The sequence below is a fragment of the Equus asinus genome, chromosome 10 (genome assembly GCF_041296235.1).
Source record: "Equus asinus isolate D_3611 breed Donkey chromosome 10, EquAss-T2T_v2, whole genome shotgun sequence".
Lineage (NCBI taxonomy): Eukaryota > Metazoa > Chordata > Mammalia > Perissodactyla > Equidae > Equus > Equus asinus.
In genome coordinates this window covers 43,584,422-43,600,617 of record NC_091799.1, presented here as the reverse complement: position 1 = coordinate 43,600,617, position 16,196 = coordinate 43,584,422, and the positions used below count along the sequence as shown (strand labels likewise).

Below are 16,196 nucleotides of genomic sequence, written 5' to 3'. Positions count from 1 at the left end.
CTCTGCAGCTCGGTGTGGGGGCAGGGGGTCTCAGGCTTGAGTGTGCATCGTCCCCTGGAGGGCTGGTTTAACACAGGGCGTGGCCCTCACCGCAGGGTGTCTGGTTCAGTAGGTCTGGAGCAGAGCCAGAGAATTTGTAGCACTAGTAAGTTCCTGGGTGACGCCGAAGCTGCTGGTCCAGGGACCACACTTCGAGAGCCACCGGTTAAACAGATGGCTATGGAGCTCGAACCCAGGCTGTCTGGGTCCACGTCTCATCTCTGCCACTCCCTTGCTGTGTGACCTAATCCCGCTGCCCCTCAGTCTGCTCTTTTGTGAAACAGAGATGATAATAAGCCCCTCCTCGCTGGCTTATTGCATTAAACAACCCAGTCCAGGTCAGACTGGCATACAGGGAATGTATTGGGTTTTTTGGCTGCTGTAACAAATTACCACAATCCAGGGGTAAACAACAGAAATGTATTCTTGTAAAGGTCTGGAGGCCAGAAGTCCAACATCAAGGTGCTGGCAGGGCCGCCCCGCTCTGGAGACCCTGGGGCGAATCCTTCTTTGCCTCCTCCTGCCTCTGGTGGCTGTCAGCATTCCCTCGCTCGTGGCTGCATCACTTCAGTCTCTGCCCCTGTGGGCACAGTGCCCTCCCTCTTCTGTCACCTCTCCCCTGTGTCTCTTATGAGGACACTTGTCGTTGGATTTAAGGCCGACCTGGATAATCCGGAGTGACCTCTTCTTCTCAAGAGCCTCAATTCAGTTATATCTACAACAGACCCTTCTTCCAAATAAGGTTGGCTTCACAGTGTCCAGGAATTGGGACGTGGACATAACTTTTTGAAGGCCATCATTCAACCCACCACAGTGAACATGGGCCGTTATTATTACTGTGTAGTTGTTTCCTCCCGCAGCTGCGTTAGGCCTGACCCTGGCTTCCTGCCCTCGGGTGGGGGAAGGAGTCGGGGGCTAAACCAGCTTCCAGCTTTCAGCTCCTCTCCAGTGGCCCCATTTTACTCAAGCCGTTCCCAGGCTGGGGCAGGAAATTCTGCTTATGAAGTGACACTGGCCACGTTACAGCATTTGAGCATGTTCAAGTTTCACTGATCTGAGAAAAACAGCAGTCCTGGTCCATGATAACTGTTCCTGTTTTCACATTCAGAGCCACTTGACCCTCACTGCAACCTAGTGAAGGAGGTCGTGTCGCCCGGTTTTGCAGGTAGGAAAACTGAGACCCAGAAGGAAAATTGCCCAGAGCTCCCTTTCATGGCGGTTATAGAAAATAGCTCAGGGGAGAGAGAAGGCGGCTTATGTCGTTGATGGTAATGACAGTAACCACAACCACTCTATTAAATGTCTGCTTTTGCTGAGCCTGCTGCTCAGTATTTTATGTCTCTTATCTCAGGTCATTCTCAAAACTCTCTCCTGAAGTCGGTGGCATTCTTCTTATGTTACAGATGTAGAAACTGAGGCTCAGAGAGGTGAAGTGTCTTGTCTGAAGTTGCACAGCTTTTAAATGCAGAGCTGGTATTTGAAGGCAGAGCTGGTTGTCATCTTCCCCAACACCATACTGCTTGGAGATCTGTCTCCCAGCTCTGAAAATTTGTCAGGTCAGCCACAAGCAGAGCAGTGGCTGCACTGTGGCCAGGAGGACCAGAGCCTCCCGCCCTCCCAGATCTGCTCAGCAGATGAAGCCCATGAGAGACTGGCTGGCTGGCAGCAGAGCCCTGCTCCCGGTAGCTGGTAGGGTGTGTGAGTGTGTGAGGGTGCTGAGGGTGATGCTAAGAGCGATGGGGCAGGCAGGAGGTTGTGGGAAGAGAGAGGTAGACAGGCCCAAGGCCACTGAGGGCTGGAACAGTCAGGGTGTGCTCCCTGGAGGGGGTCAGCCTTGGACTGAAGTGACATTCCTGGAAAGGAGCAGACGGAGGCTCAACTTCTATCCTCGGACAGATGAGAGTTTAACATCGCCAGTTCTGGGGCCTGATGGCTGTGTGCCCTTGGGCAAGGTGTTTAGCCTCTCTGTGCCTCTGTTCCCTCATCTGTAGATTGGGAACAATAAGAGTTGTGAAGGACTCAGGGGCTGTGACTTGGCATCCCTTAGGGAGCGTGTGCAAACTGCCATGCGCAGGCCACAGCTGGACCGACCGGATCCCCCTCTCTGGGAGGGGGCCCGGGCGTCAGGATTTTACCAAATCTCCCCACTGATTCCGCTGTGCAGCCAGGGTTGGGAGCCACCGCTGTGCACATGAAACGCTTGGTGCCAGGACACAGTAAGGGCTCCGTACTCCTGAGCCGCCGTTTGCGTTCGCGCAGACACTCGTGAGACCAGTAGGGGACCCCGACCTGTGCTGGGCCCTGTGGCAATCGCCGGTGTCAGCTGTGCAGGTCAGTGCTCGTATTTATTGATCAGCCGTTTCTAGTATTGCTTCCGAGAGAGCGAGGTCATCGGGTTCAACGCTTTGTGAAGACAGGACCCCAAGCTGATGCTCTGAGAAGAAGGCTCTGCGGACAAGGGGGAACGTAGGGAAAGTGGGCCGCCAGCAGGGGACCCGTGTGGGGAGCTGCGGGAGAGCTCTCCAGGCCTGCGGAGAGGCGGCGAGGAGAGCGGGCCGCGTGGCTCCCCGGGGCCCTGCGTGGAGACCCCCCGCCACCCCCCAGCTCCGGCGGCGCCCACGAGTGAGGCCTGCAGGCGGGGTTTTTGTTGGTTGGCTGGATTTCAGCTGCAGAAGCTTTTCTTCAAATGAGGCTGTAACCGGAACCCAACATAGTAAACAAATTGAGGCTGAGTTGCTTTGGTGTGCGCGTGTGTGTGAGGGTGGGTGAGTGTATGAATGTCTGTATCAGGGTGTGTGTTGTGAATAGGTGAGGGCATGCGTGTGAGTGTGACTGTGCATGTACGTTACGGGCTGACAGCAGGCCTTCTCTGCCGCCCCCTCCTCCTGCTAGTGGCCCCTTCTCTGCCCCTCCCTCCGTGCCCCGCCCCATCCCTGGCCCCATCCCCTGCAGTTGGGAAGCGTCTGGTCCCCCTGTCTGCTCTGACCCTGCCAGCCCTGGGTCTGTGCCGAGCCCGGCGGTCGTCAGGAGCTGTGGGCTGGAGGGCGCCCGCTTCCAGCAGGTCCCCACGTGTTCCCACCCGGTGCCCCTCACGTGCCCCCGACAGGCCCCTTCTCCTCCACGCCCGTTTTCCGTGAGTCTTCCTCGCAGAGCCCGGGCTGAGTGCTCCCCAGCTGCCTGCTGGCAGTGGTGACTCATTGCAGTTGAGGTCATCCTCAGGATTCAGAGAGCCTTTGTTCCCCAAATGGAGAAGGAAGGTCCATAAAGCGAGAGGAGTTGACTGCAAGACTCTTCCCAGATGCCCGCAGCTGCTTGCGCCTGCCCCACCTGCCGGCCTTCGCCGGGCCGCCGGCTGCACGTGGTCCCTGGGCAGCTATGAGCCAAGGGTCCCGGAACAGAGGTTTGGGGAAGGGGTGAGGAGGGGTCTGAAGGCCCTTACTGCGGCTTCCCAAGGCTCGCATGTGGCTCTTGCTCTGCCCAGCCCGAGGGGCGTGTGGGTGTGTCTGTGTGTGTGAGTGTGTGACTGAGTGAGCGTGTAGTGGGTGGTGGTGAGCAGACCTGGGTCACAGCCTGAGGGAGTCGTACCACATTCTCCAGACGAAACTCCTCCGTTCCTCAGTTGCTGGGCCAACTTATCCAAGTATATTATTAATTCGTTAATGGCTAACAGTTGGAGGGGGCTGTGAGGGGAACCCATGTGGTGTGAGTCCCTGGCCCCGAGTTGGCCCCAGGCAAGTTGGCTAGGACGCACGCTGAGTCCTCACTGTGTTGTCCACTCTCACGCTGACTCTGGGAGCCAGTCTCTTGTGCTGCCCTGTGCTACAGAGTAGGTCTGCAGCTCAGAGGAGCCATGTGGCCTGCCCAAGCTCACACATGTTAGTGGAGACGCAGGGCTCAAGTGCAGCTCTGATACCAAAGCCCAGGGGCCTAACCCTCACCTGTGGCTGCCAACTGGGAGAGGGCAGCAGGCTGGAAGACTGAGTCCATGGGGCCCAGGAGGGTGCACCTCTGCCTTTTGCAGCTCCCTGCTGACTCTGAAGTCTGGCTGGGCTGGACCCTTCCCACCATGCTATACCACCTACTCAGGTTTCAGTCCTGACTCTAGTCACTTATCCTCATGGCCTTGGGGCGGTAATTAACTTCTCTAAGCCTCAGTTTTCTAACCTGTAAAGTGGGCGCAGTAATATTATCTGCCTCACCGAGAATCAAGTGTGAAGATGAAACAGTTCGTGGAAAGAAAGCTGGTTGAACAGTGCCTGTCACGCAGCAAGCCCACAGTAAATCTTAGCTGCCGATGGGATTGCATCTTGTTCATTTCGTTCGTAGGCCACCCTTGCTGGGCTCTGTGCTGGCGCTGGGGACCAAGAGATGAGTCCACATGGTCCACGCCCAGGAGCCTGTGTCTACTCATGTCAGGGGAGGAAGGGAACTAACCACCAGCACGCAGAGAGGTGAGGGTACGGGTGGAGGAATGGATGGGGGCTGTGGGGACACACAGGGGTGTGCCTGGGAGAGCCACAGGCGAAGCTCGGAAGGCAGTGGGCTGTCATGGCCAGAGCCCAGCAACAGGTCTTCCATGCTGGCTCCTGCACTGGGGCCTCCAGTAAGTGACTTCCCCTCCCTGGGGCTTGATTCCCCTGAGGAATGAGCGAGTCACCCCTGCCTTGCTTCCTTCCTGGTGGAGGGAACAGGTGAGAGAGGCTTTGGAGACCGGAGAGGCTCCTGGGTGGGTGAGGATGTCTCCTTTCTGCTGGGGGTCTCGGCTGGGCCCAGCTCCTTCCAGCTGCCACGCTGTGCCAGTCTCTGCCCACCTCCAGGCCCCTTCAAAACCATCCTTTCCTCAGTTTAGGCCAGAGGTCTGAGAGCGAGAGAGGGAAAAAGAGGGAGGAGCGCCCACACAGTAACTTCATTGAGCTGGGAAATTCCTATGCTATATATGAAAACCGGAAAAGGGACGGAGGCGTTCTAAGTTTACATGTAGAAAATGCTCTTCTGTGATTCAGAAAAATGAAGCCTTTGATTGTTGGCGAGCCCAGGTCCCCCTTCTAAGTTGAGCCAGGATTTTTCCCCTGGCAGGGGAACAGTCCTTTTTCTAAGAAATGCACTGGCGGCAGGTTTTTCTAAGAACCTCTTGCATCTTTGCTGTGTGCGGACGGGTCCCATGCAGCATGAATTCTGTTGTGTCCATTTTCCCCGGGAAGGGAGGCGGTGGAGCAGGGCCCCTGGGGTCACCAGCCTGGGTGGGGTGATGTTTCCTCACAGGCAGGGCTGTGACACTTTCCTGGGCACAGCACCCCCTGCCTCCGGCCAGGTCGTGCTGTCCAAGGACGAGGAAATCTGTTGGGAGGGCTGGATTTGTCCTGGTCCCTGTCGGAGTCATTCCTTCCAGGCCTAAAGGCTGTGGACGGAAGGAACTGGCAGTTAAGGGTAGTTCGAGAAACTGGAAAACAGACGGGAGACGAGGAGGATGCAGAACTGGAGACACTCGGACCTGGCAGGGGCCTTTGGAAATCGTCTGGTCCAAGCCTCCCATGTGAGGAGCCTGAGGCTCAGAGAGGAGAAGGGCCTGCTCAAGATCGTGGCAGAGTCTGTCTCCCCCGCCAGGCCTTTCCACTACCCTGTGCAGCATCTGAGGGGCCGGGATGGGGAGGTCGAGGCTGACTTGTGTGTGGTCCCAGAGAGGTCAGAGTTAGGCCCAGCCAGGCCAGTGGGAGCCATAGGGCGACTGCCTCAGCTCAGCAGGAGAAAGAGCTCTGAAGACTAGACTTGCCCAGCAGTGGTCAGGGTTGCTGGGGGGCGGGGGGGTGTTAGCTCCCAAATAGAGATGTGTAAGCAGAGCCCAGATGGCCTTTCGGTGGGTGTGCGGTGGAGGAACCTCCTTCCCCAGACGGTGAGCTGTACTCTCTCTGCGCATTCTGTGGCTTGCTCAACTCCCAGCTTCCTGTCTCTCCAGGGAGGTGAGAGGAAGGGAAGCCACAGGCCAGGAGGTCTGATTTCCATACACCCAGAGTCCACAGGGGCCAGCTCCCTGGAGGGGTATCCAAAGGGCAGGGAAAGAACAGTCCTGAGAAGATGCAGGGATGTCCCCTCCCAGGCAGATGGCCGGAGAAGCAGCAAGGAGGAGGGAGGTGTTGGGGACCTCCTCTCTCCCCAGGGTCTGGGTGCAGGAAAATCCAGGCAGAGGGCCCCTGCTGGGGTCCCCAGGGCAGTCACCCCACTTTACCAATCACCCTTAGCCTGCTGGGTTCAGCCCCAGGCCTCAGCAACATGGGATCATGTGGACCGCCTGAGCACTGCCCCCGGTGGGGAGACGCCGACCAGCTTGGAGGAGGCAGCTGAGTCCCGGGTTAAGCTGGCTGAAGTGGTCCGTGGGTCTGCACAGCCACAGGTGGAGGTGAGGGAGGCGGGGGGCACCTTTTGGTTTCCCAGGCAGCCTGTGTAGGACCAGGGCAGAGGATGGGAGGTCAGCATCTGGGCCACCGCTCACTGTGTGACCTCACACCTGCTCTCAGGTGCCTTCCAGACCTCTGCCTCTGATTCTGTTGTTGGCATCCCCGCTCTCCCACTTTCTCTAGGCACAGACAGTGTCCCTGGCAGTCGCAGCCCGGGAAGCCTTCCTTGGGTGGAGGCGCCATTCTCTATGTGGCCACCAGGGGCCGCTGCCTCGCACGATCCTGGGGTGTCCTCAGCCTCCGGTCAGGCCTGGGTCTGGCTTCTCCGCAGCCCTTGTTGACCTGGAGCCAGAGGAATGCTCCTCAGCCGCTTCGGGCCTTAAATGCTAACAAGCGCGAGCACTGGGCTCAGGTCCCAGATGATCATCTGTGAGACGGAGCTTTGCAAAGCCAGATACATTTCCCTAGGGAGGCAAGGCTCTGAAGCCCAGGGCACTGCTTTAGGACCCCACAGATGGAAGGGCTGGGCTAGCCCATTGCACAGAAGGGGAAACTGAGGCTGACTGGGGAGGAGCGGGGCCGGATGTCCTGGAGCCTGTGGCTGAGAGGAGGAGCCGGAAGGGTTCCTGTTCTTTGCTGCCTCTGGCCAGGTCGCTGTCCTCTCTGTGGAAGGAAACCTGAGCTTGCCGTGTTTGTTTCTTCATCCCTAGGATTCTGCCTTGGTTTCCATGGAAACTGGCTTTGGACCCCTGCGAGGAAAGTTGCACCCTGTGGTGATATTCAGATTTTCCTTTGCCCTGTCCATCTCTGAAGCCGTCTGATTCCTCCTCCCTGTGCCCTCGGGAGCGGCCACCCCAGGGTCGTGCTCAGGAGCCTGAACCAAAGACTCCAGGGGAGTGAGGCCCAGTGGCATCTGTCTGTCCCCTTTCCTCAGGCCACCTTGCTGAGTGCCTGCTCTGGGCCATGTCTTGATGTGGGTGTTCAGAGGGGGCGCTGATGCCTGCAGCCCTGTGTATAGGGTGGGGGTGGGGCTCTGGTGTCTTGGGGTGCAGCTGAGCAAGCTTAGAAAGATGGGGCTATGAAAGATGAGGAAGGGTGTTACCAGTAGAAGGAACAGCATGAGCAAAGACAGAGACCGGGAAAGGGGGAGAATGAGGAGATGAAGCAGAGAGTGTCTTGAGTGGAATTTTGACTTGATCCTGAAGGCACTAGGGAGCCACTGAAGGCTTTGGAGCTTGTGAATAGCATCAACAGGGACTGCTAACCGAGACCCAGATCACGTGCTTCTTGAGAGCCTGCATCCAGGTTCAGCCCTGTATCCCCAGCAGCATACAAGGCATGATGCAGGGGCTTTATAAATGTTATAAACTCATGAACTGGACAAGTGGGTTGGAAACCCCCATTATAAATGAAGTCGTCCCTATGCATTGATGAAATGAGAGATTAAGGCTGAGGTCAGATTCGGCCCCAGGAGGTATTTTGAAGGCAGTGAAGATGCACAGAATGTGTCAGAGGGGACGTGGCTCTGAGAGTTCATCTTGTCTAACTCCTTCATGTGCAGATGGGGAAGCTGAGGTCAGGGAGGGGAGGCAGCTTGCCAGAGAGCACAGAGTCAATGAAGAACTGGGATCAACTCAAGAGGCCCGCCCTCCCACCTGGGCTTCTCATTGCCCCATGGCTGTGTGCAGCCCTGGGGGACTCCCTGGGCCCATACACCCCGCCTTGTGGAGATGGGAGGGAGCCAGGATCTGCAGGTGATGAGTGAGCATGCAGTGGGATCCTTGTTGGTTGCGGGACCCCAGCCTGACCCCACTAACCTTCATCAGGGCCTCGGACTCTGGGCCAGGCGCTCCCTGTGTGCTGAGCATCGTGGGGATATTATTTTACTCAAGTTACGTAACTGTCCTGTGAGATAGGTATTATCTGTGGAGAGGTATGGCCCCTCCCACAATGGGCCCTGAGGTTCCTGAGGCCAGAGAGTTCCATGATGAGCCCCACCTCAGCACTGCCCCCTCCAGTCCTGCCCCTCCAGGACAGTGGGATGTCTTCCCACCAGCTGTGCTCTCCACCCCCGCCCCCGCCCCCCCGCCCAGCACAGAGCCATCCCAGGACAAGCCTGTGGACCAAGCTGCTGGGCCTGTTTGTCTTGGCTCCCTGGCTTCTCTCCCCTCCCTGGTGGCTGCCTGAGCAGGTGGCCCTCCTGCTAGAGGCCAAGGGGAAATGGGCCAGCAGGCCCAGGCGCGCCCCTGAGCTGGGGTCACTCCAGGCCGGGGGGCGCTCCCCACCATGCTCGGGACGATGCGCGAGGGGGTTGCTGAGAGCAGGGCTGGGCTGACATGGACTTCCTGTTGGTTGTGGCTTGGCCCTCTCTGTGGCCGACCCAGAGGAAACAAAGCCTGCTGCCCACGCCTGCACGCATGTCCTCCGTCACACGCCCGAGGCCTGGGCAACGGGGGCCGGTTGGAGGGGATCTCTTTGCAGACTTTGATTTTGGCTGAGCTTACACCTTTGAATTGAAGAGAAGAGCAATTGCTGCCATTTGTCGAGTGCTTGCACGCCATCATCTCATTTGATCCCCACATGTGAGATGGGCGGGACGTCCCCACGTTGCCCAAAGGCTGTGCACTTGCTAAATGGCAAAGGCTGGGTCTGAGCCCAGCGCTGTCCAACCCCGAGAACGTTCTCCGCCGCAGGCTGCCTCCTTTGCCCACTCTCCTGCTGGCCGACTGATGGCCAGTGCCTGGAGGGGCTGGGCTGCCGGGGTTCGTGGGAGGGCCGCCAGCTCTGGGTCACCTATGATTCCAAGTCACCCCAAGGCAGAACCACACCTCCCCCTGTCCATCCTGGCTCCCTGGCTCCCTCTGCCGCTTCCCAGCTGTGTCTTTCTGGTCCTGCCTGGAACTCTCTGCCTGACCGTCAATTTCTCTGTCTACAGAACAAGCAGGTTGATAGATTTGTGATTTTTCTTTAAGCAGAATTTTTCTGGGACTGAGAATTCCCAAGATTGCCACATGGAAGCCCGGGCTGTGCCAACCTTGGCAGTGCAGAGCTGGTTTACGCAGGCTTCGGGGGCAAGCTCTCAGCCCCTCCCTGGAACCCCCTGGACACCACTTGCAAACCAGCCACCAGATGGGGCTCTGGCCCATTTGCCCCCAGTGGAACCACACCCCCAAACCTGGAGCGTCCCACCGGAAGGGGCGTCCCTCCTGTCCTCAGCAGGAGAGCGAGGAGCTGGAGGAAGAGCTTCCCCTGGATCGGGAAGGCGGGACGGCGCGGCTTGCAGCAGGCCGCTACTGGTCTCGTTCTGCTCTTATCTTGAAATCATGGAGGGAAGAAAAGAAATCTCAGTGAGATGTTTGCGTTTATTTCTATTTCTTTTCTTTTCACTTGTTTTCTTTCTTGCTATACAAAGACGGGCTGTATCTGAATCAGGAGAAGCAAGACGAAAAGGTGTTATAATTTCTAAAAGGGGGTGGAAGGAGTTAATGTCTTCAAAAATATGTAAATGTCGTTATTTTTCACACCATGTACGTGGTGTAGAATTCAAAACATACAAAAGAGTATCCAGTGAGAAGAGTCCCCTGTTTTTCCCCAGCCACCAGCTCCCTTCCCTGGAGACGAGCTCTGCTCCCATTGTCTTGTATATTTTTCTAGAGATAGTTTAATAAATATTTTAAAATATATTTTATGTTATTATGTATTTAGTATGTATTAGTGTATGTATTTCCAACTGATGGAGATTCTCTGCTGCACCCTGTTTTTTAATCTGTCTGTTTTTACTCAGTCCATCTTGTTTTATGTCAATATCCGAGGAATCACACCTCTTTCAAGGCTGCGTTGTATTTCATTGTATGGAGACTTCAAAATTTGATATTTATTTAACCATTCCCAAAGATGGACATTTAGATACTTTCAAACAATGCTGCAATGAGTATCCTTGTACATGCTTTGTGTTTCACATGTGTGACTCGATCTGTTAAAAAATTCAGAGAAGTATAACTGCTGGGTCATAGAGTACGTGTGCACGTGCAGTTTTGTTACATATTGTCAAGGTGCCTCCCCAGATGTTACACCGGTTGACGCTCCCACCAGCCATGCCTGACGTGGCCTCTTTCCTCAAACCTTTGCCAGCACAGCACATTACCCAACGTTCTGGTCTTTGCCAGTCTGATAGGGAAAGTGGTAACTTTTTGTAGTCTTAACTTGTATTTCTCTCATTATGAGTGAAGTTAAGTGTCTTTTCATTTGTTCAAGAGCCATTTTTATTTCTTTCACTGTGGAAAAAATTTCCTAGTCTTCCTCCATTTTTCTGTTGAGTTCTCGCCTTCCTGCTTATTCATTTGTTTTGTGTATTAGGGTAATTCGCTTGTCGTCTGTGATACATGTAGCAAATATGTTTGTCTAGTTTGGGATTTTATTTGGCACTGTGGGGATTTTTTTGTTGTTGTCATGCAGAACTTAAAAAACTTCTATGTAGTTAAATTTAACCAAATTTATCAATATTTTTATTTATGCCTTCTGGGCTTGGTCATACTTAAAATTAATTTCTGTTATAATGCAAGTTGCAACCTGGAGAGAAAAAGCATTGGATTGAGAATCAGATCTGAGTTTGTAGCCAGCAAACCCCTTCCTTCTTTTAACTTCAAGTTCACCTTCTATGAAATGAGGGGTTGGCCTTCATTCATTTCTTCGTTCATTCCTTCATTCATCAGCACTGGGTTGGGTACTGGGAACACAGAGATGAATGTTGCGGTCCTTGCCCTCAGGGTCCAATGGGAAGAGACGATGACCCAGCAGTGACATGCAGTGTGCTGAAGGCTGTGACGGAGGACCCCAGTGTATGGAGGGCGCATCTAATGTAGCCCCCCGGAGCGAGGGGAGGGGGGTGTGGGTGCAGGAGGTGAAACAGGGACTGCAAGGCAGGCGGGCCGGGGCTGAATCTTGAAGGATGAGAAGGGGTTATTTTGGCAAAGTCACTGGGTGAGGTGAGGTGGGCTGGGTGGCCGAGGGGCAAGCATTCGATGTAGCGGGGGAGGACCTGCGACAGCCTGGGGCCCTCCAGGGACTGTTTCTGGGCCGGTGTCCGACCACAGAGGCTTCTCTGGCCAGGTGGCGGCAGCCTGACGCTGAGCTGAGGCCATGGTCGGCCGTGGAAGACTGCTCGGCAGGGCAGCAACACAATCAGATTTGTTCTTTTGTTGAAGACGGGTAATTGTTTTCATTAAAATGTTGTGACACACTTTCCATGACATTTTTGGTAAAGAATAGTACAATGAATACTTCTTTTGAATATCGCCTAGTTTAAGGAATAAACATTATCACTAGAGTTGAAAAGCCCCGTGGACCGCTCCCAAATTGCATCTCCCTGCCTCCGCAAATGTTGGCGAGAATACGCTGCTGGTGGGCGTGGAAAACGGCACAGTTGCCTCTTCAATGTTCTCACCACAAAAAAGAAATGATGGCTGTGTGACGTGGGGGAGGTGTTAGCCAAGCTACGACAGTCATCACGCTGCAATAGGTAAACAGATCACGTCAACATGTAGTGCACCTTAAATTTACACAAGGTTGTGTGTCAAATATGTCTCAATGAAAAATAGCACGACTGCCTCAGAGAACGTTTTGGCAGCATTTGCTGAAATTGCAGGTGTACATCCCCCTATTATGCAATAATCCCACCCCTAGGTGGTGGAGTTACCTGCACGAGGAGACGTGCATAAGAAAGTCCGTGGCAGTAGTGTTTTTGATAGTGATGGAAACCTCACTTTCCATCAGCAGAAAACCCATTGTGACTTATTTACACCATTGAGCACTGTTGTGAAAATATAAGACCCAGAGCCACATGTATCGACAAAGATAAAGCTCCAGAATACAATGTTGAGTGGAAAAAAAAGTGCCAGGAGAATACGTGCAGGAGCCGACGTTTACATGAGGCTTAGAGACGTGCACGAGGTTCTGCATTCTGTTAGAGACGCATACGCTTGTAGTAAACATACGAACACGTGCATGGGGGTGCTAACCTCTGAATCCCCCAGAGAGTCTGCCTCTGGCATGGGCAGAGGAGTAGGATTGGAGAATTCGTGAGAGCCTCGGCTGAATTGATATTTTCTTTCTCAAGCAGAGTGGCGGGCACGTGCCTGTTCCTCATATTCCTCTTTAAAAAAATTTTTAATAATATTTCTGTTTAACCCAATATTTCCAATTATTGTGTCAACATGTAATCAATATAAACGTTATTAATGCGGTATTTTACTTTCCTTTTTCCAAACGAGGTCTTCAAAATCCAGTTTGTGTTTTACACTTATGGCACATCTCAACTCGGACAAGCCACATTTCACGTGCTCAGTGGGTGGCCACACTTGGCTAGTGGCCACCATACTGGACAGTGCAGGCTTAACCCATTTCAGGTAGAGGCTGTGTCACGTGACCTCTGAGCTTCCCTTTCTGAACCTGAAAGTCTGTGTGATGAGGAGGATGATTATGCCAATGATGTTAGTAATATCCACCATTTACTGAGCATTTGCCATATGCCAGTATCTTGTATCGTTTCATTTAATCCTCTCATGTAAGTACTCTTTAAAATTATGGTAAAATATAAATGCATAACATTCACCATTTTAACCATTTTTATGTGTGTCATGTTATTTATACTTTTTTCTATGTCCTAAATATTTCATGATAGTTTTATGACACACATGCACATGCAGAGGCTGGTGCTGACTGCGGGCAGCCTTCTCTGTGGTGCTCTGGGAGACGCACAGGGGTCAGGGTGGCTCTCTCCCATCCTCCAGGGAAGTCTGGTGCCTGGGCCGCCCAGAGTTTCGACTGCATCCTCCTTGCCACTGAAGGGTCCTTGGCATGGCAGGCAGACTGGGTGGAGCGCCACTCAGAACTCCAGGAAGAGAGCCCCCTTCTCGGTGAGACTGAAGCAGTCAACTGACCTGAGGTCAGACCAACCGGGTCTCGAAAACATCCTCCACTTACTAGATGTGTAACCTTGGGCCAGACACTTCATTTCCCAAGCCTTCGTTCTTAATCCGTAAAATGGGGTAACAGCAATAATTCCCAAGGCTGCTGTGAGGACTAAGTAAAATCGTGTATGAGAAACCTGGTCATTATTACTCTTTATGGGGAGGTCAGGGGCACAGAGGCAGGACATGTCCACCCCCATCTCGGGCTCCCTTTCCTCATCAGCACAGGAGGGCAGCAGACCTGCCCATCAACCTCTTAGGCTTGTTGAGTGGATGTAATAAAAGGAAAGAGTTGTGAATGTTTATTGTGTTACTGGGGTTACACGGATGGTCTCATTTACTCATTCTCGTGGAGCCCATGTCATAGAGGAAGACACAGCCTTGGAGTGGTTGACCCCACTCGAAGTCACGTGGCTAGTCAGCTGTCTGGTAGGACAGGGGCAAGTTGGTAAGCTGGATGCAGGCTGATTCATCAGGTGGGACTTTACTCGAGGTGCCCTCAAGTGGCTTGGGTCTTCTCTGAAGGCCAAACCACCAAGTCCCCTGAGGTCATTCAGGTTCTCAGGGTCCTCTGGCCTTCGGCTGTAGCCCAGGCCATCACCAGGTGAGCCTCCAGCGGGGGACCCTACTGGATTCTGACCCTCACTCAGCCCAGGACTCCTTATCTGGCTGAATCCTCAGGATCCGGCCTTACTTCTGAGGCCAAAGGGCCCTGCTTGCCCATGGTCCTGCCTGAGGGGTCCTGTCCACCTCTCCCTGGGGCCTGCCTTCCTGTCTCACTGCTGGCACCTTGGGCATTATCTCGGGAGTGGGTGCCCATCACACAAGCCAGCCCCCAGCTTTCTCCCTGGGGAGGATGGTTGGGTGGACCAAGGCTCCCAAGCCTGGGGTCCTTTCCAGGCCACCACAGTGGAGCTCTGTTATTTCTCCCCCCAGATGTGGTGGTTAAGAACAGCTGGGGTCAGATGCTCTGGCTTTGAACTCTGGCTGGAACCTGCCTAGGGAAATTTTCCTAACTTCTCTACGTTTTCCCCCAAAATAAAATGGGAATAATAGTACCTAACCTCGCAGAGTTGTTGTAAGGAATAAATGAGCTTATGTATGTGACGAGTTTAGAGCAGAGCCTGGTATAAAGTGAGAGCCCGGGAGTGTCGATGGAGATGAAGATGATGATGGACATGACGATGATGGTGATGACAGTGACAGCGGGCCATGACATTTGCATGGAGTGATACAAATTTCAATTGTCCTGAGGTTGGGGAACACTTCACAAGGTCCTTGATTTTTCCCTGCACCCTAAAGGCATTTAAACAGTAGACCTCATTCAAAACAAAACAAACCTACCCAGTTTTTTAGAAGGAAATGGGGGAAAAAATCCCCAAGTTGATGGGAACATTATATATTTTAGGAATATTCTAGGAAATCTTTTTCAATGTTTTGCAAACTGCAGGTCATGACCTGTTAGTGGGTAATGAAATCAATTTAGTGGATCGTTTCCAGCATATTTTTAATAAAAGAGAAAAATAATTATTAAATAGAAAGGAAAATGTCAGAATACTTCGTGAGTATTAAAAGTAGATATGTTTTATGAAACATTTGTTTCCGTGTTACAGATTTATATTTACCTAAATGTGCATACTGGATTGCAGTGTAAATGCCTTTCTTATTGTGGGTCTTTGTCAAAAAAGTTTGAAAAACAGTAAATAGGAAACTACAGTGGGGTTGCTGAGGGATCCCATCTCGTTTGAGCCTTTTTTTTTAGTTTCTTCCTCATTTCCAAGCAGAGTAGAATATAGACATGAAGCATCTCTGTTCCTCTCTGCAGAATCGGCTTCCCAGGGCCACCTGGACCTCACGGAGCTCATTGGCGTCCCACTGCCCTCGTCCGTGTCCTTTGTCACCGGCTATGGTGGCTTCCCAGCCTACAGCTTTGGGCCTGGCGCCAACGTCGGCCGCCCAGCCAGGACCCTCATCCCGCCCACCTTCTTCAGGGACTTTGCCATCAGCGTCACGGTGAAACCCAACAGTGCCCGAGGCGGTGTGCTCTTTGCTATCACCGATGCCTTCCAGAAGGTCATCTACCTGGGCCTGCGGCTCTCGGGCGCGGAGGATGGCCACCAGCGGGTCATCCTATACTACACGGAGCCCGGCTCCCAAGTGTCCCACGAGGCTGCTGCCTTCCTGGTGCCCGTGATGACCCACAGGTGGAACCGCTTTGCCGTGATGGTCCGAGGCGAAGAAGTGAGCCTCCTCGTGGACTGCGAGGAGCACAGCCCCGTCCCCTTCCAGCGGTCTTCGCAGCCCTTGGCTTTCGAGCCCAGTGCGGGAATCTTCGTGGGCAACGCAGGAGCCACGGGGCTGGAGAGATTCACGGTGAGTCCAAATCCTGCCGTCAGGGAGGCCGCTGGACACCGTGCAACAAACCCAAGCAACTGTTCTTGTTACTGTTTTGTTCTGTGTCCTCAAAGAGGCGTGTGTGTGTGGTGGGAAGAAAGCGAGCCTCGGAACGCAAAACTTACATCCAGTCTTAAGTTTTCTGTGTAGCCTGATGATTTTAGACACCACCCAGTTCTCCGATCCTCTCTGAGTGTCTGTAAGCGGGGAGAAGACCTACGCCACGGGGTCATAGAGTCAAGTGAGACAGCCCGTGTGAGAGCACCGTGTGCACTTGAAGGCACTGTAGGAAGAGTAACGACTGTTAACAACCTTCAGTGATTTTATCTTTGGCGATGGCTGGCAGTTGCTCTTGGTAATTTCTGCCAAGGTAGAATAAGCTAGAATGCCTCAGTGAGAGGTA

The 16,196-nt window shown here is 53.6% G+C and overlaps 1 protein-coding gene across 2 annotated transcripts in view; it reads left to right on the top strand.

Moving 5' to 3' along the window:
- The window catches only part of COL15A1 (collagen type XV alpha 1 chain), a 102,206-nt gene that overhangs the window by 19,344 nt on the left and 66,666 nt on the right, over window positions 1–16,196 (top strand). For both annotated transcript variants that reach the window (XM_014859723.3, XM_070519132.1), the window contains exon 3: window positions 15,225–15,772. In XM_014859723.3, the coding sequence (XP_014715209.3) occupies window positions 15,225–15,772 (548 nt within the window). The remainder of the gene's footprint in view (window positions 1–15,224; window positions 15,773–16,196) is intronic.